General features: G+C 38.6%; 1 protein-coding gene across 1 annotated transcript in view; it reads left to right on the plus strand.

Annotated features, from left to right (window-relative positions):
* The window catches only part of DNAH6 (dynein axonemal heavy chain 6), a 174,706-nt gene that overhangs the window by 21,142 nt on the left and 131,394 nt on the right, over window positions 1-22,170 (plus strand). Inside the window, exons 6-13 of the mRNA XM_016202528.2 lie at window positions 5,596-5,730; window positions 5,818-5,929; window positions 6,843-6,960; window positions 8,208-8,376; window positions 10,844-10,960; window positions 13,121-13,321; window positions 18,057-18,177; window positions 20,434-20,585. Of these exons, the coding sequence (XP_016058014.2) occupies window positions 5,596-5,730; window positions 5,818-5,929; window positions 6,843-6,960; window positions 8,208-8,376; window positions 10,844-10,960; window positions 13,121-13,321; window positions 18,057-18,177; window positions 20,434-20,585 (1,125 nt within the window). The remainder of the gene's footprint in view (window positions 1-5,595; window positions 5,731-5,817; window positions 5,930-6,842; window positions 6,961-8,207; window positions 8,377-10,843; window positions 10,961-13,120; window positions 13,322-18,056; window positions 18,178-20,433; window positions 20,586-22,170) is intronic.

Here is a 22,170-nt window from a genome sequence, read left to right on the forward strand (position 1 = left end):
TTCTCTAGGAGTGGAATCTCTGGGTCATCAGTGAGTCTATGTTTAACCTGTTGAAAGACCACAGAACAGTTTTTCAAACCCACTACACAATTTTACATTTCAGATTCTGCATATTATCACTATATTTGTCTTTTTCATTGTAGCCATTCCTACTGGTTGAAGTGCTTTCTCATTATGACTTTGATTTACATTTTCCTGATAGCTAATGATAGTGAACATCTTTTCATGTGCCTGTTGTCCATTTGCTTATCTTATTTGGCGAGCTATTTATTCAAATAGTTTGTCCATTTTTAAATTGGGTTACTTGTATTTTACTATGGAGTTATCAGAGTTCTTTATGTATTTTGGGTACAAATTCATTGATTGACTGCCTCCTGCACGCCCCCTGCATGTGCCCTGACCAGGAATTGAAAACCTCGATTTCCTGGACAACAGGTTGATGCTCAATTGCTGAGCCATGCCATCTGGGCAGCCTTTTCACTTTCTTGATGGTATAATTTGAAGCACAAAGATTCTGAATTTTGATGATAGTCATTTTATCCATTTTTAATTTTACTGCTTGTGCTTTTGGTGTTATGTCTAAAAAACTTGCCTAGTCCAAGGTCACAAAGATTTACCCAAAAGTTTTTTTCTAGTTGTCGTATAGCTTTAGCTCTTACATTTAGGTCTTTGGTTCAGATTGTTAATTTTTGCTTATGGTATAAGGTAGGGGTTCAACTTCATTCCTTTGCATGTGGCTATCCAGTTGTCTCAGCTCCATTTGTTGCAAAGACACTTCTCTCCCCATTGAACTGTCTTGGCACCCTTGCCAAAAATCAACTGACAATAAATGTGAGAGTTTTTGAATTCGCAATTCTATTCTGTTTATCTATATCTATTCTTATGCCGGTAACACATTGTCTTGAATACTGCAGCTCTGTAGTAAATTTTGAAATTAGGAAGTCTGAGTCTTCTGGGCCCCTTGAATTTCCACATGAATTTTAATATCAGCTTGTCAATTTCTGCAAAGAAGCCAGTTGTGATTTTGATAAGGATTGCTTTAAAGCTGTAGATCAATTTTGAAAGTATTGTCATTTTAACAATATTATCTTTTCTGGTCCATGACTATATAATACCTTCCCTTTTTTTTAGACCTTCTTGAACTACTTTCAGCAGTGTTTTGCAGTTTTCAGAGTATATGTTTTGCATTTCTTTGTTAACTTTATTCCTAAATATTTTAATACTTTATTCCTAAATATTTTATTCATTATAAGTGGCATTGTTTTCTTAATTTTCATCTTAGATATTTCATATGTAGTATATATATAGAATATATAAATAGTGTACATATACATATAGCTTCTGTAATTACTTTGAATGTTCCTTTGTAATTAAAATATAGCAATATATTTAATATTTGTACATTGAGCCTGTTTCCTGAAACCTTGCAGAACTTATGATTGACTCTAATAGTTTGTTTGGTGTGTGTTGGGGGGTTGCCTTACGATATTCTATGAATAAGAATATATCATGGGCAAATACATAGTTTTACTACTCCTCCCCAGTATGGATGCCTTTTATTTAATTGTCTTGCCTAAGTTCCCTGGCTAGAACGTCTGTTGAATGGAAGTGACAAGAGCGGAACTAATTGTCTTGTTCTTGATTCTGGAGGAAAAGCTTTCAGTCTTTCACCATTAAGTATAATGTTATGAGAAGTTGCTTCCTGGTCCTGGTTGTTGAATGTTAGAATCGTGAAGCCATTATGATCCCGTCAAGTGCTTTTTGTGCATCTATTGAGATTATCATGTTATTTTCCCCTTTATTCCATTGGTATGGTCTGTTGTAATAATTGATTCTCAGATATTAAACCAACCTTGCATCCTTAAGATAAATCATCTTTGGTCATTATGTATAATCCTTTTTACATATTGTTAGATTTGGTTTGCTAGTATTTTTTAAAAAATATGTTTTTATTGATTTCAGAGAGAGGAAGGGAGAAGGGGAGAGAGAGAGGGAAACATCAACGAAGAGAGAGTCATTGATTGGCTGCCTCCTGCACGCCCCCTACTAGGGATTGAACTGCAACTCAGGCATGTGCCCTAACCAGGAATCAAACCTCAGTCTCCTGGATCCTAGGTCAAGGCTCAACCACTGAGCCACGTGGGCCAGATGCTGCTTGTATTTTTCTTTAATCCTTACTCAAGAATATCTTTTTATTGATTTTTAGAGGAAGGGGGAGAGAGAGAGAGAGAGAGAGAGAGAGAGAGAGAAACAATGATGTACAGAGAAACATTGATTGGTAGCCTCCCATTCACACACTGACTGGGGACCGAACCCACATTCCAGTTTTGTGCCCTGACTGGGAATTGAACCTGAAACCTTTTGGTGCCTGGGAGGACACTCCAGCCAACTGAACCACCTGGCCAGGGCTGATTTGCTAGTATTTTGTTGAGGATATTTGCATATATATATTCATAAGGAAGATTGGTCTACAGTTTTTTTATTTCCTTAGGATATGTTTGTCTGTCTGGTGTTGGTATTAGGGTAATATTGGCTTATAGAATGAGTTGGGAAATGTTCCCTCTTCTGTTTTTTGAAAGAGTTTATGAAGAATTGGTATTAATTTTTTAAAAATGTTTGGTATAATTCACCCATGAAGCCATCTGGGACTATGCTTCCTTTTTGTAAGCGTCTTCTAGTCTCTTACATTTCCAGGATTCACTTTTCTCTAGACTTAGGTGTGTATTTAGTATTAATTTTTCAGTATTATTTAATGCTGCACATGATTTCAACCTGCAAGGTACTTGATGATTTTGCTGGTTTTCAAATAATGTGTGATTTTGCTGTAATGATACTTTCAGGCAGTTTTCTATTATTTTTATTTTTACATTTACTCAAACATTGTTTCATTTATTTTAATTTGAATGTCCCTTTATAATTAAAGTCTTTTTAATTTTAATTTTTAGTCAGTCATTGCTCTGGGGACAAACCACTCCTAATGTCATAGATTTACATAACTATTTCTTAACTTGTGAAGGGATGTCCCCTGTCCCTTTTGCTGAAGCATTTTCAACACTGGGTTAAAAATGAGAGCACCTGAGCCCAGAGTCTCTGGCTGGACCAAGACCTACAACTGTAGTGGGTTCTCTTAAGTGCCAAATTGTACAGACCACCCAGATGTTCTGATGACTCAGGTTAGGGCAAACTAAAGGTTTGGTGCCATGGTGAATGCAAGACTAGCAAATCCAAAGGATTCCTGCATTCCAACCAAAGACAGAGTGCCTCAGCATGACCCTGATTTTCACAAAATTTTTTTATAGCAAATGCAGCTCTTCTGCAGTTATCTTCCAAAGTCTCTAATGTTTCCCCATAGGCTTTCTGACCCATTCACCAGCCTCCAGATGAAAAACACTGATTTCCCATCTCTGAAGTATTGACACTCACTTCAGTGCACCTGGCAAAAACTCCACTTAAACAAACTTCGGCAACGACAATAACAAACAAAAGCTCATATAATAAGGAAGTTCAAGGGCGTGAATACCTTTGTGCATGGCTGAATTCAGAAATTCAAATGATGATCTTGTCATCTTTATTTTTTCCTTTTTCCGTCTTTAAGTTCTATGTTTCTCCGCATCTGTTTCATTCTCAGCTGGGCTCTCAGAATGAACACCACCCCCAGCTCTAGTTGCAGCTATTTTTTTTTTAATGAAAAGAGAGTATCTCTTGCTGGGATGCTGGCAGAACGCTGATTGGCTCGGTGTGGCCACAAGCCCAGCCCTGGACCAATCACTGCACAGCTAGGAGTACCCTGATAAGCCAGGCCAGGGTACGTGCCAGTTCCTCATTCCTGTGATGAAGAAAGTTAGGGGTCTGTCTAATCAAAACCACATGCTAATGAGTCTCCCAAAAGAATGAGGGATTCTGTCACCAGAAAAATTGTAGGTAGGTCAGGAAAAGTGTCCTGGGCAGCAAAAATGATAGCTACCTCAATCCTTTACACATTGAAACCCACCATCAAGGTGACAGATTGTTCCTCCTCTTACAATTTTGCTAATAATGTAAAATCGTGCTTAATCTGATCACCTTCAATGGACAGTACTGATACAACAGCCCAAGAATAAACCACCTAACCCAGATCCATCTGAAATTTACTAACAGCAGAAACAAAGCAGCGAGCGGGGATGGGGGACACTTCCATTCTCTCTTATATTCACAACGGCTTTCACATTTCTCCTTTATGCTGACGGCCAGATATTTAGTTTAAGCTAAAGTGATTTCTTAGATTATGTATTTTTTTCTTCCAAAAAAATTCCCCACTGTCAAAACTGTCACTTTTTGGCAGACCAGCAATGTTAGTTCTGCTCTCCACCTGGACCCATATTTTTTCTCCCTTATAATTCTGCTTTAAGCACCTCCTCCAGAGGACTCCAGACTGCCTTGCTTTCACTGCCCCATTTTGATTACATAGTCATCCCTACTCCTTACCTGGTTAGTTTATTTAGTATCTTATTTCAACTCATAGACTTAGGCTCTAAACTTTTGTTTCTTTTTTATTATGCAAATTCCCCCATGAGATGAACCTTAAGGGCTATATGACTTCCAAATGGTTTCTCACAAAACTCTCTTCATTTAGGACTCTATTCATTATAACTTCCCTTTATTGCACTTAGAATAAATAAAGCACTAAATGTTGGTCTGAATAACTGTTGTTAGTCCTGTTTTGAAAGCTCCTAGAAAAGCATGTAACACATAAACCCGTGTCACATACAAATAAATTAATGTTAACTTTATCTATATAATGTAATGGCTCCTCCTCTGGTTAGATTAGAAGTCAGAGTGAATGTCTTTCGTTCTTAGAGCATGTGCCTTCAAAGCCAACAGCCCAGAAGTCTGATTTATGATGTTGGCACAGAGAAAGAAAAGTTAAGATCATGTAGCCGAATATCACAAATACTTCATTCCTTCTCCCAGCTCACATTGCAAGATAGGTTTTTAATAGTGACTGAACTTTCTTATCAGCAACTTTTTACCCATTGAAAATTTAAAGTTAAATTTGTCTTTGTGCTAAACAAAGTCACAGCCTTTTAGGTCAATAGATGGGCCCCTCCACTGTCATGGTGACTAGACATTTGTAAAGTCTTGAAGGTAACACAAAGAATCTTTTAGTAGCCATTGGCCAAACCTAGTGAAATTTAAGATTTACCGAGTCCTGCCCTGGCCACTGTGGCTCCACTGGGTGTTGTCCTATGCACTGGGGGGGTTTGGCTTGATTCCCACTTGGGGCATATGCTCTGGTTGTGGGCTCGATCCCTGGTGCAGGGCGGGCCGGAGGCAGCCCATCAGGGTTTGCTCTGAAATTGATGTTTCTCTTTCTCCCTTCCTCTCTTTCTAAAAATCAATAAACTAAAAAAAAAAAAAAAAAAAAGATTTACTGAGTCCTCAATTTCATAGCTAAAATTTCAGAAGCGTGCCTTTTAATGTATGCAAATGTAGCTAAAGTTAACATATCGAGGTATTTATGTTCCTTAACAGCCATTCTTGCTTTCCAAATATCTTTATACTTAAAAAACACACACGTGTTTCTTTAAATAATGATATATTTCTATCTTCATTCAGTATTTGAGACCAGCCCTTCTTAAAATAAATGAACTGTGTTATCAGTTGAGATTTATGCGGCTTTGTTATATTGAAAAAGGCCACACCTACACCCTGCAAGAATTTAAGGCCGCGCAAATCGTCTGGCTGCAAACGGTAAGGAACTTTGTCTATACGTTTCAAGATCTTTTTTCTACTGTTGCTTCTTTGGTATGACTAATTATACATATCATCAATGTTTAGGTGACAGAGCACCTGGAAGAATTTCGAAATGAGTCCAAAGATGTGGTGAGGAAGGCTTGTCGCACTGCTCTGCGTGCTATAGGATTCACTCCTGACGACTGTGAGGATGGAGGTAGGGCCTGGCCGGTGTGGCTTAGTGGATGAACATCAGCCTAGGGTCCAGGAGATCGTGGTTCGGTGCTGGGTCAGGGCCCAGGCCCAGGCTGCAGGCTCCATCCCTGGGGGGGCGTGCAGGAGGCCTCTGATCAATGACTCTCTCATCATTGATGTTTCTCTCTCCCTCTCCCTTCCTCTCTCTGAAATCAATAAAGATATATTCTTTTAAAAAAAAACAGAAAGAAGGTAAGGAGGGGAAAGAGCTTTAACAGATCAGAAGTGGCAGCTTTCTAAAGTAGTCCCTCTTTTTCATTCTACATTTCTTAAGTTTAACTAATGATCTTATTTCCAGCTCTTCCAAAAGTACTGGATAGATTATGATTTTGGTGTATATTGTACGGGGAGAAAGACAGTAAATAGTGCCTTTTCCTTGCATTACCCCTGCTTGTATATATAGTATTTCTAAACTTACGGAGCTTCCATTTCACAAGCATTTTATAGTTGACTCAGAGCCCCTGTGCTTAAAGGTATGTTTAACCTACTAGTACAGACGATAAGTTTGTTAAAATTAAGGGACTGGATGGATCTCAGGATTGGCCCCAGCTGGCGTGTACTCTAAAGTATAACTAAAATGTAGCTGGAAAAAGAGGGTAAACGTGTTCCTGAAAAAGAGGTACCAGGGTACACAGGTCAAATCCTGTTAAAGAGAATGTGAATAAACTGCCTACAGTCTTTGGTTGAGTTGAAATCCTTTGATGTGAAATTCTTTTGGATACTAGACTGTTTGAATTACCCCAAGTTTGAATTATCTCATGAACCAAAGCATTTTGTTTTTGTTTTTTTAAATTTTGCTTGTCTTTCAATCCATATTGAGGGGAAAAATGGAATTTTCACACAAGAATTCCTGTTGTGTCTTCTGCTGTTCTTAGCTAGTAAGAAAGTGTCAAGCACTGGAGGTCTCATTGAGTTGCCAGCTTATTCAAACTCTGAGAACATGAAATACACACAGCAGGCCAGGAAAAGGCGTTATTGCAGGAGGCTGACATGGTAAGTGATTATTCTTTCTTTTGAGAAAAATTAGGGCATCTGTCATTCTCAAGTTTCATTCAAAGTTAAAGCCTTTACCGCAGGATTCACTAATAGCGATGAGGGATTTAGAGGATAGGGTAACCTGAGTCCAGCCCCAGAAGCCTGCCCCTCAGCAGAGCAGCCGCTGGGCATGGCGAGCTGGTAGAGAGAGCCGAGGGCATGTCCAAGGTCAAGGGCTCCTCTTTGATCTCTAAGGTTTTGTTTCCCACTAGCCAGGCTGGAGCATGGCGCCGGCTATGGTAAGAAGTCAGGCACACAGAGATTTGTACATAGCTACATTGCCACATAAAGTTCCACACTTTCCCTAAGGGAAGGTTTCACAACTGGGAGACAAGGGAGGAAAGCCATCCAGGGCCTCACCAAGGGTCCCTCCCTCGTTAGGGCCAGCTCTGCCATTGTATATTCAACTGGAACTTAACATTGTTCCAGAGTTTGGATTTCACGTCCTTCTAAAACTTCATCCGTAGAAGTAACTCTTGAAAATAAAGTCATCAAGCTTTATCTGAAATGTATGCGGTACTATATACAACACTGATTCTTGTTACTCAGTCCAACTTTTACAGCTGTCTACTTAATAAATGGTAATGGTGCATCAGTTTATATGTGAGATAATATAATAATATTGTCTGTGTCACTGAAGTCAGTGAAGCAGTCCCTGAGGCCATCATCATTGGCCTCCAGGTACTAGAGGCCCCTTGGGCTCCACATAAGCAGAATAAGAAGTTACTCTAAGTGCCTTGTGGACATTCTCAGCACTCAAGTAAAGAAACATAAAATTTGCATCTTTGGCTTAGCAATTGCCATCAAACATTTATCCAATAGTGAAGATTTCACACATTTACCTTTAGAATGCAAGTTACAGATGTATATTTGCTGATTTCTTCTCTAAGGTATTAAAAAAAAAAATCTCATGGCCCTTTTGGCTAGATAAGTGAGGTGCTTTTTCCATACCAAGTGTATTGCTCATTAATATCGTATTGAATAGATAGAACGCCTAGCTAAATTGATGCTATATATTTGAATATGTTTGTGTTTTAAAATGAAGAATGTCCAGTTACAACTCTTTTGGACAGTAAATCTCTGATATTGTAATAAAAAAATGGAAATTAAAAGAAATTATATTTTAAAATGTAAATACTTTAGAGTCACTTTCAAAAATATGTAGTGACTATAGAAAACTGAAGCTGTGTTTTTTTCTTTTCAAGCTTTATTCGTCTAAATGATTATCTAATTCAGAGCACAATGCACATCTTAACAGTAAATTCTGTTAACTCCCTTTTGAATTATCTCAATGACAAGCTAAAACGAACACCTTCAGCAGATGTCATTCAAAAATGGATTACTGAGGAGAAGCCCGAAGTCACTGATAAGAAGGTATATCCAGACAAGATTAAGATTATGCTATTTTCTGTGTACTGGAAAAATGGAGAATAGAGGCTTTCATAGTATAATCAGAGCCTACTATACACATATGAAAAGGCAGAATGAAAATCAGCGTATCAACAGATACCTAACAGAGAAAGCACTCACTGTGCTAAATGTTGTTGTCTCACGGGAATGTGCTAAAGGTTATGCATGTGTTCATTCAACAGATATTTCTTAAGTACCTACTGTGTACCAATCCCTGCACTGGGTGTTGGGTATATAGTGATGAAAAGCGTAGAGAAGACCCTTGCCCCCAAGAAGCTTAGAGTTTGGGGGTCATCTTGGGCATGAACCGGCAGAGAGAAGCAAGTGAGGTGGTATAAATGAAAGAAAGAAGCAGTGGTTTAGATGTGAGAAGCACATCATGAAGCAAACCTTTGTACTTTGAGGGGATACCCTCTCGGGAGGAAATTGACGACTTTATTAATTTATTTATTTAAAATTTTTTTTTTTAAATACATCTTTATTGATTTCAGAGAGAGGAAAGGAGAGGGAGAGAGAGATAGAAACATCAATGATGAGAGAGTCATTGATCGGCTGCAGCCCGCAACACGGGCATGTGCCCTGACCGGGAATCGAACCCCGATCGCCTGGATCCTAGGTCGATGCTCAACTGCTGAGCCACGCCCGGCCGGGCGGAAGTTGACGACTTTAGAGCCGCAGAGTAATTGAGGTGTTTGAGACAAAGTAGTGCAAATTTCACTGTGTATTCTAGCACAGCTAAGAGAGAAATCATATTATCTCATATCCGCATTTCCCAGTAAGCCTTCCCCAACTCCATCCTGGATAATAGCTTCAGGCCAGATGCCTAGTAACACTGCAAAACATGCTTATCTGGTTTCATCAAGCTCCAATTCTCAACTTCCTCTCCAGGAAACTCAGCTGTGCAGCTTCAAGGACCGATGCTCTCTGCCGTATTTCCCTTTTTCTCCAAAAGTTGTATGTTAGTTGCACACTCCTTTTCATTGCTTCCTAATCTCAAGTCCTCCTTTTTCTAAACACTATCACATTTTAAAATTAATATTTGTTTTTATAGCTGTAAAAGTAATATATGCCGTGCAGAAAATTTGAAAAACTCAGAAATGTACAAAGAAGAGGCATCCTTTGCTATCCAAAGATAACTATTTCCAAGGGGGAAATAAAATATCATACTTTATTTACTGCTTAACCACCTTTTCCCCCCCACTTAGCAATGTTTTGTGAAAAATCTCCCAAGTTGATATGTATTTTTCATATAATATTCTCACATAGAAATGTACTATATGTCTTGTAAATGTCAGTAAATAATTTTCTATTATTGGTCACTTTCTCACTACAAATAACGCTGCAAAGAGCATCCTCGTCTGTACATGTTTCGCATCTCTGATTTTTTCCCCTTAGAAGAAATTCCTAGCTGTGGAATTGTTGGGTCAGAAATATGCTCACCTGTTAAGGCTTTGATACTGAAGCGTAGCTCCCTGGAAAGCTTTGTGTCAATTTACGACCTTCCTAGCAATGTTTGAGAAGGAGCGTTGACCCACGTGCACACTAGATAGGATCGTTCATTTTCATCCTTGTTAACCTGATGGATGTAAAGTAGTATATCACTGCTTGTAAGTGTTACATTCCTTTCCTTGCTGCCCCAGCGTGAGGATAAGAGCATAGGTGTGACGATCAGAGAGACCCGGGTCTGCCACTTACTAAGCCATGTGCCCTTCTCCAGATTCTGTTTTCTCATGGGAGTAGCAATGATACCTGCTGCATATGGTTGGTGTGGGGTTTGCATGGATGCTCAGCGCTCCCTCACACAGTAAATGCTCAATAAATGTTATTACTGAATGAACTATATTCAGGAAGGGGAGGAGGAAGAGGTTGATAGATCATTTGTGCATTACTATTCATGTATTGATTGTTATAATATTAGTGTATATTTCTATTGAGTATATCAGTAGATTTCTACTTAAATATTACTAACCTTCTATCTGCTATATACATTACTGATATATTTTTTCATTTCCTTATTTGCCTTTCCATTTTGTTGACAGTGTTTTTTCAAGGGGAGGAGTTTTACATTGTGTCGTTTTTCTCTTTTTTGTTGTTTGTTTATTTTTGTTTAAAATATTACAGATGTCCCTTTTTCTCCCCAATGACCCACTCCATCCCGTCCCATCCCCCTCCCCAGTCCCTCTCCCCACCATTGTCTGTGTCCTTGGGTTGTGCGTATATACATATAAGTTCTTTGGTTATGTTGTGTCATTTTTCAATATCAGCCTTTATTTTTTAATTTCTGTGACAATCTTCTTTGAAAGACATGCCAACATTATAAAACCAGCTAATTGTATAAGTTTAAGTTTGTGTGCCTCTTGTAACAGAGAGGTTTTCTATTGCACACCCTGGTACCCATGTCTTCATAACGCTGCAAATGTGTTCATTTCAGGGGACCCCGATGATGGAGAGGCAGGAAGAAGATGAGTCTCTCGTCCCCATGTTCCTCACAGAACTGATTCTGACCGTGCACTCCCTACTCTTTGAGCCTTCTTTGGAAGACTTTCTGGTGTGTGTGTCTCCATGTAACAACATCTAAAAGTTTAAAACTTTTTCTTTCCTTTTTTTTTTAAGTTTCTTTATCTTTATTGTTGAAAATATTACAGGTGTCCCCTTTTTACCCCCCCTGATCCTCTCCACCCAGCATTCATCCCACCCCCAGGCTTTCCCCAGACCAGTGTCTGTGTCCATGGGTTATGCTTATAAACATATAAGTTCTTTGATTAATCTCTCCCCACCCACTCCCCCCTCCCCACCTTCCCTCTGAGATCCCTCAGTCTGTTCCATGCTTCTATGTCTCTGGATCCACTTTGTTCATCAGTTTATTTTGTTTATTATATTCCACATGTGAGATCATGTGGTACTTGTCTTTTTCTGACTGGCTTATTTCACTTAGCATAATACTTTCTAGTTCCCTCCATGCTGTGCCAAAGGCTAAAAGGTCCTTCCTCTTCACAGCTGCGTAGTATTCCCTGGTATAAATGTCCCACAGCTTTTTTATCCCCTCATCTACTGATGGGCACTTGGGCTGTTTCCAGATCTTAGCTATTGTAAATTGCATTGCTATGAACATAGGGGTGCATAAGTTCTTTGTGATTGGTTTTTGGGCTCCTTAGGATATATTCCTAGAAGTGGGATCACTGGGTCAAATGGCAGGTCAATTTTTAATCTTTTGAGGAAACTCCATACTGCTTTCCACAGTGGCTGCCCCAGTCTGTGGTCCAGCCAGCAGTGTAGTAGGGGGCCCTTAACACTTTTTCTTTAACTTGAGACAGATTAGAGGCTTGGTGGGGACACCGTCAAGAGAACATACACATTCTGTACAAAATTTAGAATTCATTATAGGCATCCCTCAATACGAGTTCAAGAAACCACCATGTTGCAAGTACCATTTTTTAAATCTTTTTAAGCATGCTGCATCTGGGAAAATTTTGCTGTTTTAGTTCTCTGTTGCTGCGAAATAAATTACCCCAAGTTTGGCAGCTTAAAAAAGCAAGCATTTGTTATCGCAAGTCTCTGCGTTCAGGAGTCTGGGCGCTGCTTAGCTCCCCGTCTGCCTCAGGACCTCTCCAGGCTGCCTTTCAGGTGTTGGCTGGGATGAGGTCTCCTCAGAGGCTTCACCCACTTCCAGGCTCCCTCAATTGTCAGAAAAGTTCATCTCTAAGCAGCTGTGGGACTGAAGTCCCTGCTTTCTTTTCTTTTCTTTTTTTTTTTTTTAATATATCTTTATTGATTTCAGAGAGAGGAGGGGAGAGGGAGAGAGAGAGTTGAAACATCAATGATGAGAGAGTCATTGATCGGCTGCTTCCTGCTCGCCCCCAGCTGGGGACCGAGCCCGCAACCCGGGCCTGTGCCCTGACCGGGAATCGAATCGCAATCTCCTGGATCCTACGTCAATGCTCAACTGCCGCGCCACGCCTGGCCGGGCTAGGAATAACCCTTTAGCATTTTTATATTTTCTTCAATTTTGTCTTACTGAAATACCAAACACACCTAATTTACCATGAGATTGTATAAATGCATTTTTAAAAGAAATATTATGTAACAGTTTTATCCTGCTCTCTCTCTTTTTAAACCTAACATTTATCATAAGCTTTCCCCATGTCATTAATTAATCTTTGGAGACACCATATTGAAAGGGTTCCTAATTTTCCATTGTATAAATATATTACAATCTAACCATACTCCTATTTTTAAACACTTAGGTATTTCTTTAGTAAGTTTTTATTAATAAGTAATACTGCAGTAAGTGTCCTTGCACACAAATCTATATTTAATTATCTATTTTTTCTCTTAGGATAGATTTCTAGAATGGAAATTACTGCTCAAAGAGTATAAACTTTTAGCCCACCCTTTAAACTTTGATTCTCTTAGACCCACTTTGACCTGCTTTCCCTTATGACCTTTCTGTGTTTTGTTCATACTTCAAATATAAAATTCATCATAAAGTGTTATAAATTTTTATCTGTTTCTCTCTCAATTAGAAAATATATTTCCTGAAGGCAAGAGCTGTGTCTTCTGATTTCTTATATACTTACAATCAGTATAGTATCTGGCATGGTTCAATGAGTTATTCTTATTTATTTTAGCATTTCAGAAAATTCAAAAATATTCATAAATATAACGATATATGTGTTTACATTTATGTTTCTTCTTTTCTCTCTAACAGGATGGTATTTCTGGTGCAATTAATCAGTTTCAAAACACTGTGTTATCAGTTCCCAATCTCGTGCCTGACCCATATTTTGATGCTTTCACCAGCCCTTACATTAACAACAAACTTGAAGAAAAAATGTGTGGATTCGGTCCAAGCTTATCAGCAGTATTTGAAGATGATAAGAACTTTCACACAATTATCTTTCAAATAAAGGTATATTTACTTTTACTGAAACTAATATTTAAGAAATTGAGCAGTATATTTTCTTCCTTTCTTATCTTTAAATTGAATGCTACTTAATCTCTAAATGGTAAACTGCTTTTCTAAAAAGTCCTGGTAGAGCAGAGCACTGACAACAGGAAGAGGAATTAAAAGTACAAGATATCTGAGAGGGCAGCACTTCTGGGGTAGAAAATAAGGTTAAAAAGGAAGATGAAGCATTATTTGAACATTGGGTGATGCAGGGGAAGTGAAACAACTGGTGAAAATTTATGGTCCTGCAAGACAAAAAAGAACCAATTGATCCCCCACCACCAAAAAATAAACAGTATACCCATTGCTTCACTGACAGAATACCCTTGAATTATAAGTCTTGTAAATCACCCTAAACCTATGTGCTGAGAAAATTAAGATATACTGAATACATAAAAACTACCATAAGGAGAAAGCAGAAAGTGAAGATTAAAACAGCTGGTGAATATTTCTTCCCTTCCCCCCTGAAATCAGGAAACAAAAGCTACACTGCAAACTGAAGTAAATATCCAGAAACGTTTGAATATGTGTAAAATCACATAGAATCCAAAATTCAGAATTCAAAATAGAAATGGGGGAGGGCAGACAGGATCATCTCAGAAATGAAGATTAAATCGCATGGTGCCAGAGGAGAATAAATTCAAATGGAAATTGACTAGTCAGAGAAAAATGGTAGGAAAAATAAGAAAGACAGGAAAAGAACCAAGGGAATGAAAGTAAGCTGGAGATATATGTAAAAAAAACTAGAGAGAAAATAACTGCGATAAAAGACAAGCAAAGGAGAAATAACAAACAAAAAAATGGAGTCTCTGAAGGAGAAAAACGAAGCAAAGGGTAGAAAACACATAACTATAACCAAGAAGAAAAAACCTGAATTGATATATAGAAAGGGCCTACAGAGTAAACTGGAAAATTGTCCCACAATAGTCAACTCTGATTATATCTTCTTAAAACTATTAGCTTTTAAAACTAAAGAAAAATTCCTTCAAATATCAAAATGACCAAATAACTGACAGAAGTAAGAGAATTAGACCCAAATCACACTTCTGAAAACGACATATAAACAAGGCAATAATGGAAAAGCATTTAAAAATAAAATCAAGGAAATAAAAAGTGTGAATCAAGGACGTTAACCAAGCTAGGTCCTCAAGTCTCAAGGCTATAAAAGAATACAGGGCATTTAAAAATATAAGGACCTAAGGAATTGGATACTGATCAGGAGTTTTTCTGGAAGATGATAAATTTCTTCCAATCAAAAGATAACTTTGGCAGAAACACTGATCTTCCTGTTTCTGGTTCCACATATAAAGAGCTTGGAAGTCTCCAGTCCTAACAACAAGCAAAAATCTGAACAGACTGAGAAATCAACAGCTCTTTTTAAATCAGTAGAGAGGTGAAGACATAGGGCAAACCACAGTCCCAAAGACTGAGGAGACAGGTGGTTACAGGGAGACATGGCTTCTGAGAACAGAGACCCATGAGCAGAAACCACCAGGGGAACCAGTGTTCAGGCAGGAAGACCTCCACTGCAACTGATGAAACGCTGGAAACTTAGTATGGACAACTCTGAGAGTCAAAATTCCAGGGGACCCAGCCATGAGGGGTTGGGGGTGCATAATATTGTCAGGTTTACTTCCAAGGGCTCAACCAGTAAATACTAGAGAAAAATCCCTTCATGGTTCCAGCAGAGAGAGGGGAAAAGAACCATTTGAAATATGTCAGAGCACTGTTCTTTTTTTAAAAAAATGTATGTCTATTTTGATTTCAGAAAGAGGAAGGGAGAGGAGAGAGAGAGAAACATCAATAATGAGAGTCATTGATCGGCTGCCTCCTGCACGCCCCCGACTGGGGATCGAGCCCGCAACCCTGGCATGTGCCCCAACGGGGAATCGAACCTCGATCTCCTGGATCCTAGGTGGATGCTCAACCTCTGAGCCACACCAGCCGCGCTAAAAAATTAAATCTTAATATAAAAAATACTAATGGTGAATATTTAATATGTTTAATTGTAGATCTATCTAAGGCTAAAACAGAAGTAGAGACAAAGATGGGAAACTAATATGTAAATGTTGGATGTTCTAATGAAATAGGAATAATTTAACTTTAAAAACAAAGAAGGAAGAGGAGGAAAGTAGAATACATTTATTGATTGCTTTTGAGATATAAGTGCGAATTAAAGAATACCAGTAAAAACCAGCAAATCAGATGATGACAGGTTAATAAGGGAATGGGTGACTGATGGTGTTAAAAAAATTGCCACATAGAGAAATAAAGAAACACAAAATAACCATAAAACACTTAAAAATACTATAACCAAGTTGAGACCAAATATATCAATAATACAGTGAACTGTGAATATGTCCAACTCACCTATTAAAAGAAAAAGATTTTAAATTTAGCTCGCAAGGCAAGACAAATAATATATGTTGTATTTAAGAGAGGCAAAGGAAACAAAGTGACTCAGAAAGGCTAAAAATGAAGGGGTGCTCAGTGGTGTAGAGGCGAATGTAAGCAATAAGAAAGCAGACTTCTGAGCCTGTGAGTCAGGGGTTATAAATGTCTATGCTCCCAATAGCACAGGAAACACGTTCATCATGCAGGAGATGCAATAAAACAAACGGAGCATAAATAGAGACACCATGAAAGCCATCATAGAAATGGACAGGAATCTCCAATGCATACTAAAACGAGTGTGCGAAAGAATGATGAAAAACTGAATGTCTCAGAGTACCTCTGCATAAGATGTTCATTGATTTTAAGGGGGAAATAGTAAGTGTGCAGGGATAAAGACTGACAGACAGCACCTTAACCAACATGCTGACGTCACCCAGCACTGGAACAGATGGACGTTGTATGTCTTCTGACATGATACTGAGAACACCCATCGCCTGCCAAAATGTGCAACTGAGTCTTAGCACTAGGAAGCACAGAACACACATACCAATGAGATATATTCCTCAAAAATTAAAGACAAATAAAGATTGAGGAATTGTTCCAGATGAAAGGAAACCAGAAGATATGACAAGATAATATACATGATCCTGGATGGGATAGTGACCCAGAAAATATTTTTTTCTATGGTAGACGTTTTTGGAACAAATAGGAAAATTTGTATAAGGTCTGTAATTAGATAATCGAATTCATATTTATGTTAATTTCCTGAACTTAGATTATTGTACTGTGGTTATGTAAGAAGACACCCTGCGTTTAATAAATACACCTGAAATATTTAAGGGTAAAAGTCTCTCATCTCTTCAACTTTCTCCCAAATGGTTTCTAGTAAACTAATATACATATAGAGAGAATGGTAAAGCAAATATGATGTGGAATTTTGGTGACACATATGTGGAATTCTTTGTAGTATTCCAACAACTTTATGTGAATCAGCAATTAAAGTTTCAAATCATATTCTGAACATGCTGCTGGAGCTTTTCATTTATGGGCCTCCCATTGTGTTTCTATCACCTGTGTCACCACATATCGGAGACACTATTAAGTCAACTCAAAGGAGATACACGTTTGACAGTTTCTACCTCTCAATGTTTAATGTAAAGAAATAAACAGAAAGAGTGTGGAAGAATAGATAAGAACCTATTAAAAGGATATAAATGAACAAATAACTAAATGTGACCATATAGGGTGTGTGCTATTTTATGTAATTAAACTTTCTACTGCTAGCCATTCTCCGTAAAGTATCACTAGCCATGGATGTGCTGGGAATGAGCAGCTCCATTGATCATCTCTAGTTTTCCCTGGGACAAAATACAGTCATTTGCAAAAAATCTTGGTAGGGAAAAAAGGGAAGGCTATGGAGTGCAGCCAGGGAGACATGGACCAAGATTAATTGCCTTTCTTAAGTGTTGAACTTGATAATATGTATTGACACAGGTAATAAGGGACTGAAATGATAGGAAATTATTGTTTTGATTTTTAAGAAAATTTGTGGGGAAGGGGAGGTTGTAGCCAAGTTTAAGATAGGTGAAGGAAAGGGGAAATTCTGAGAGACATTTTGGAATAAGAGACTTGCCACTACAGAGGATTTGATGTAAGATGAAGCAGTTCACCCTGTAGATGAGCTAAACACTATTGCCTTTGCTCAAAAACACTTCAAGTAAGACAAAATTTGCAATTTGAAAAAACGACATTGTTTCTTGTCATGTGATTATAAGTGATGTGTAAGTCCACCATGAAGTTAAAAAAATTTACAAGTTTGCTTTCTTTCAATCATAAGGAACAATTCTTCAAAAGTCAGATTTGAAGATGTTTAAAATATATATTTTTATTGATTTAAGAGGGAGGAAGGGAGAGGGAGAGAGAGATAGAAACATCAATGATGAGAGTCATTGATCAGCTGCCTCCTGCACGACCCCTGCTGGGAATTGATCCCGCAACCCGGGCATGTGCCCTGACCAGGGAATCGAACCTCGATCTCCTGGATCATAGGTCAATGGTCAACCACTGAGCTATGCTGACCAGGCTGAAGATTTTTTAAAATTTTAATTTTGTAAGAGAATTTTTAACTGCTCCTTGACATCAAGGATGGCATCTTCCCTTACTTATGGATCCCCAGGTCAAAGCATATTGTTGGACACGGAGAAGGCATTTGTGTTTGTTTATTTGTTTGTTTAGTTACATTGAATTGGATTCTGCTCAGGAAAAATATAATTTCACTTGTCTGTTTATTTGTAACATTCAGGAAACCATAAAGGCAGCGTTTGAATCTGCCCAATTATATGCAGCTACATTTGAAAAGTTCCAGTTGTTCTTCAAGGAAAATGAAAGTCTTGATTTAGAAGCTCTTAAACTTCAGGAACCTGGTAACTTTTCTAATTTTCCTTACTAATTATTTTTGATAGGGATATTGAGGTTTGTAGTCTTCTAGTTTGGTTTGATGGTGAGTTGTGAGAGTAATGGTAGCCCGAAAGAGTTGGCCTGACAAAAGACAAGAGTTTTTTCATTTCTAGGTTATTTTCTGTAGAATTACTCTTTTCTTTAGCCTTATTCAGTGTTACTGTTTTATTTCAGAATATTATGGGAAGCATTTCCTCATAATGACTTCATCTTTCAGTGTGAAGTTGTACCAGCGATAGGACTATATAGCTTGCATATGGGAAGGAGTTGAAAGGAATGTTTACATCTACAAATTCCTTTAAATCATGTTTACATGAGTGTGTTTCTAGCTCATAAATTGAAGCTCCTCTTTTTAAAAATGTGTCTTTATCGATTTCAGAGAGAGGAAGGGAGAGGGAGAGATAGAAATAACAGTGATGAGAGAGTCATTGATCGGCTGCCTCCTGCATGCTCTCTGCTGGGGATCGAGCCCGCAACCCGGGCATGTGCCCTGACTAAAATCGAACCTTGATCTCCTGGATCATAGGTTGATGCTCAACCACTGAACCATGCCGGCCAGTCTCAAGTTGCTCTTTATTTCTGTGGTCATATTGCAACCTGGTGGGTGTGAATGAACAACTCGTGGTGCTGAAATTAGACCCAAGGGGAAATGATTTTATTAGACTTCCTATCTTTTACAAAAGAAAACAATATACAATACCCAAGTGAAATTTCAGGCAAGGAAGTTCCCAGATGATTATGAAAATTAAGTTCATATTATTTATTGCTATTTAAAAATGCGAAGCATATCATTCATATTCTTTTTTTATTTCAATGGAAAAATTTTCCTTGGGTAAGGATTAACAATAAATAAATAAATAAATAAAATCAACAGAAACATATCCTCAGGTGAGGATTGGAAAAAAAGGACTCTGTTTAAATAATTTTGGAAATGCTAGACTAAGCAACATTATGCAGCTTTCCTTCCGAGGGGACTTCTCCAATTATTTGATATCCTTATTTTGTCAGTTCTAAGAAAACATATCAAAACCTGATGTGAGTAGGGTAGGTAATTGTCCCTTTTTCTATTATAAGGAAGCTGAAGCTCAGAAAGCTGAAGTAACTAACCCAAAGCCACGTATGGATTAAAGACTGACCCTGGGTCTTCACTTTGTCTGGTGTGTTCTTTATACTGTGTCCGACCCCCCTTTATTATAAAGGTGGGAATCAACACCCATTTTTCTTTGTGATGGTGGGGGCGTTTCAGAAGGAGAACAGGATGCACTAAGGAGATCAGTCTGACTCAAATGGAGGAAATAATTGGAAATAAAGTTAGCTAAATTTGAGAGGGTGCAGGGTTTTGAAAGGCCAGCAGAGTAGCTCAGTACTGTGTGTGTATTAGGAAGAGCTGTGTTTGACAGATAGTGTGATGAAAGTGTATTCAAGGGTAACGGGGCTTCCACTGGTTTCAGGTGGACTGGGGAAGGGAGAAAAACGGGGCAGGGAGATCATCAAAACCCAGCCCGGCCGGGCGTGGCTCAGCGGTTGAGCGTCGACCTAGGATCCAGGCGATCAGGGTTCGATTCCCAGTCAGGGCACACGCCCGGGTTGTGGGCTCAATCAATGACTCTCTCATCATTGATGTTTCTATCTCTCTCTCCCTCTCCTTTCCTCTCTCTGAAAATCAATAAAGATATATAAAAAAAAAAAAAAAAAAACCCAGCTGCAGCACAGGGCAGATGCAGATGCAGACTGACAAAGATGTGGGAGCAGGGCTGGTGGGGGTAGGGGGGTGGTAAGAGGAATGGACATAACTATAGCTATGCTTGGTCTTTTGTGTCTCAAACTCTTATTGTTAATATCTTCAAAATGCTTTCCTTCGTGGTATCATGTAGGAGAACCCCTAGATTGAGCCCAATTTCAAACCAACCCAACTCTATAGAATCTAGTCCATTCCAGACTAGATTCTCTAATGCAATTATGCTATTTTCATTTGCTGTCTTTTAATAAGAGCCAGACACATATTTACGTATTTTAAAACATATTTAATTATTACGTTCTTTTTTATTACAAGAGTAAAATTTAAGAACTATGAATTAATATTTTAAAGTTATACAAAGTAGCTTACATATGAATAACATAAATACATATATAAATTTATTAATACAATAATTGTAATATATTTCATGATGATCCTTCAAAATCTAATATATTTTATGCTTTGTCTGAATTATTTTATGTAGATGTCAAATTCTTCAGTGAACAACTGGAAAAATATCACAAACAGCACAAGGACGCTATGGCTCTAAAACCCACCAGAAATGTAGGCTTGCTGCTCATTGACACGAAGCTGCTTAAAGAAAAACTAATTCCATCACCTTTGCGATGCTTGGAGGTAAGTATGAACTAGGAAAAAATTTAATTATGGCCTCTACAATTATTTTATGACTTTACTACTGCAAATAAACTATCTTTGTTTTCTAGTATTGCAAATATTTTAAATTAACATCAGTCTACTGTGCAGTCTTGATTTCTAGGAAAAGTTCCATAGTCTCCTTCCTGTCCCAAGCACAGTCAGCTTTCAGATGAGGAAGGAGAGGGGACTGCAAGCCTCGGCTAACCTCTCACTCTTAACGCCTTTTTCCTTTGTTGGGAGTATTTTAAGGCTTCCAAGCGTCCTAGTGGGAATGCCACCTCCGTCTAGGATCCTGAGACCGAGTTTTGGAGATCATTTCCTGATCTGAAACGGTCCCTATAGATCTGATTATATTTTGGTAATTGGCAAGCTGTCGCTCACGGGGTCAATCCAGCCTGCCGCCCGTTTTGTACAGTTTATTAGAACACAGCCATGGCAGTGTGCTTCTGTGTGGCATAGCTGTGGCTGCTTTCTCACTACCAGGGCAAAGGTGAGCAGTTGTAACAGACCGTATGTCCTGCAAATCTAAAACATCTCTACTATCTGGCCCTTTACAAAAAACCTCTGAGCCCTGTATCAAAGGCGGCGGACCCAAGGGCCAGTACCCAGTCTGTCACTGTCATTAGCTATATGACACTGGGCTTTCTGCTCGAGCTTTGCGACTTCATCTGTTAAGGACAAAGTACAGAACTGGAGCAAATTCAATACCATTTCAACAGTTTGAGCTCTACTACTATATACTGAGCCAAAGAAAACTGGTCTCAAACCGGATTAAGCAGTCAGAAAATGTATAGGCTATGCAGCTTAAAAAAAAAAAAAAAAAAGCCACACAAAAAACAGGGTGAATGGGCATCGGGGAGGTTTGATCTAGTGACCCGGTGGTGTTACCAAGAACCCATTTCTTTTCATTGTCTTTCCTGGGCCTCCGGAGTGCCAGCTTCCTTAGGAGGCTAGCATGCCCTCACATTTGTGAATTGGTTGTGAAAAGCTCCGTAAGCTAATTATTTCCTTGGTTTTATGCACATAAACAGAAGGAAAGGGAGATTGGGGTTCTGAGCATACGTTTCTCTCAGCCTTAAACAGTGGTACTGGACCTCTGTGTCCAGCAGAATCAGCTAAGTCAGGGGTCCGCCCTTATCCAGTCACATTAGCCCAAGGAAGCCAGCCTTGCGTTTGCCTAGTGATCCATCAGGCTCCACCTTTGTTTCTGAAGGAGAAACTGATCAATTTCCCGCAAGCCACATGGCTACCACCCAACAGGAGAGGGGTAGAACTGATGCTGGGGAGGACACCACAATGTCACTACATAGGGAAAAGTGTCAGAAAGGTTGTTAATAAGAGATTGGAGAATTTAAGCAAACTGTTAAATAAGCTGTGCAATCTAGTTTGTTATGGAAATGATCTTCACAACTTGCCCTGCCTGTTGGTTTATCTAGCAGGGATTTAATGTGAAAAGAAGTCCCTTTACATATACACTGCTGCTTCCAATACTTGCTGATTTAACAGATGTTCAAGTAGGGTTGATCTAAAATATATAATAAGAATGCAAATATATTCAAGTAGT

The sequence above is a fragment of the Miniopterus natalensis genome, chromosome 13 (genome assembly GCF_054644295.1).
Source record: "Miniopterus natalensis isolate mMinNat1 chromosome 13, mMinNat1.hap1, whole genome shotgun sequence".
Classification (NCBI taxonomy): Eukaryota; Metazoa; Chordata; class Mammalia; order Chiroptera; family Miniopteridae; genus Miniopterus; species Miniopterus natalensis.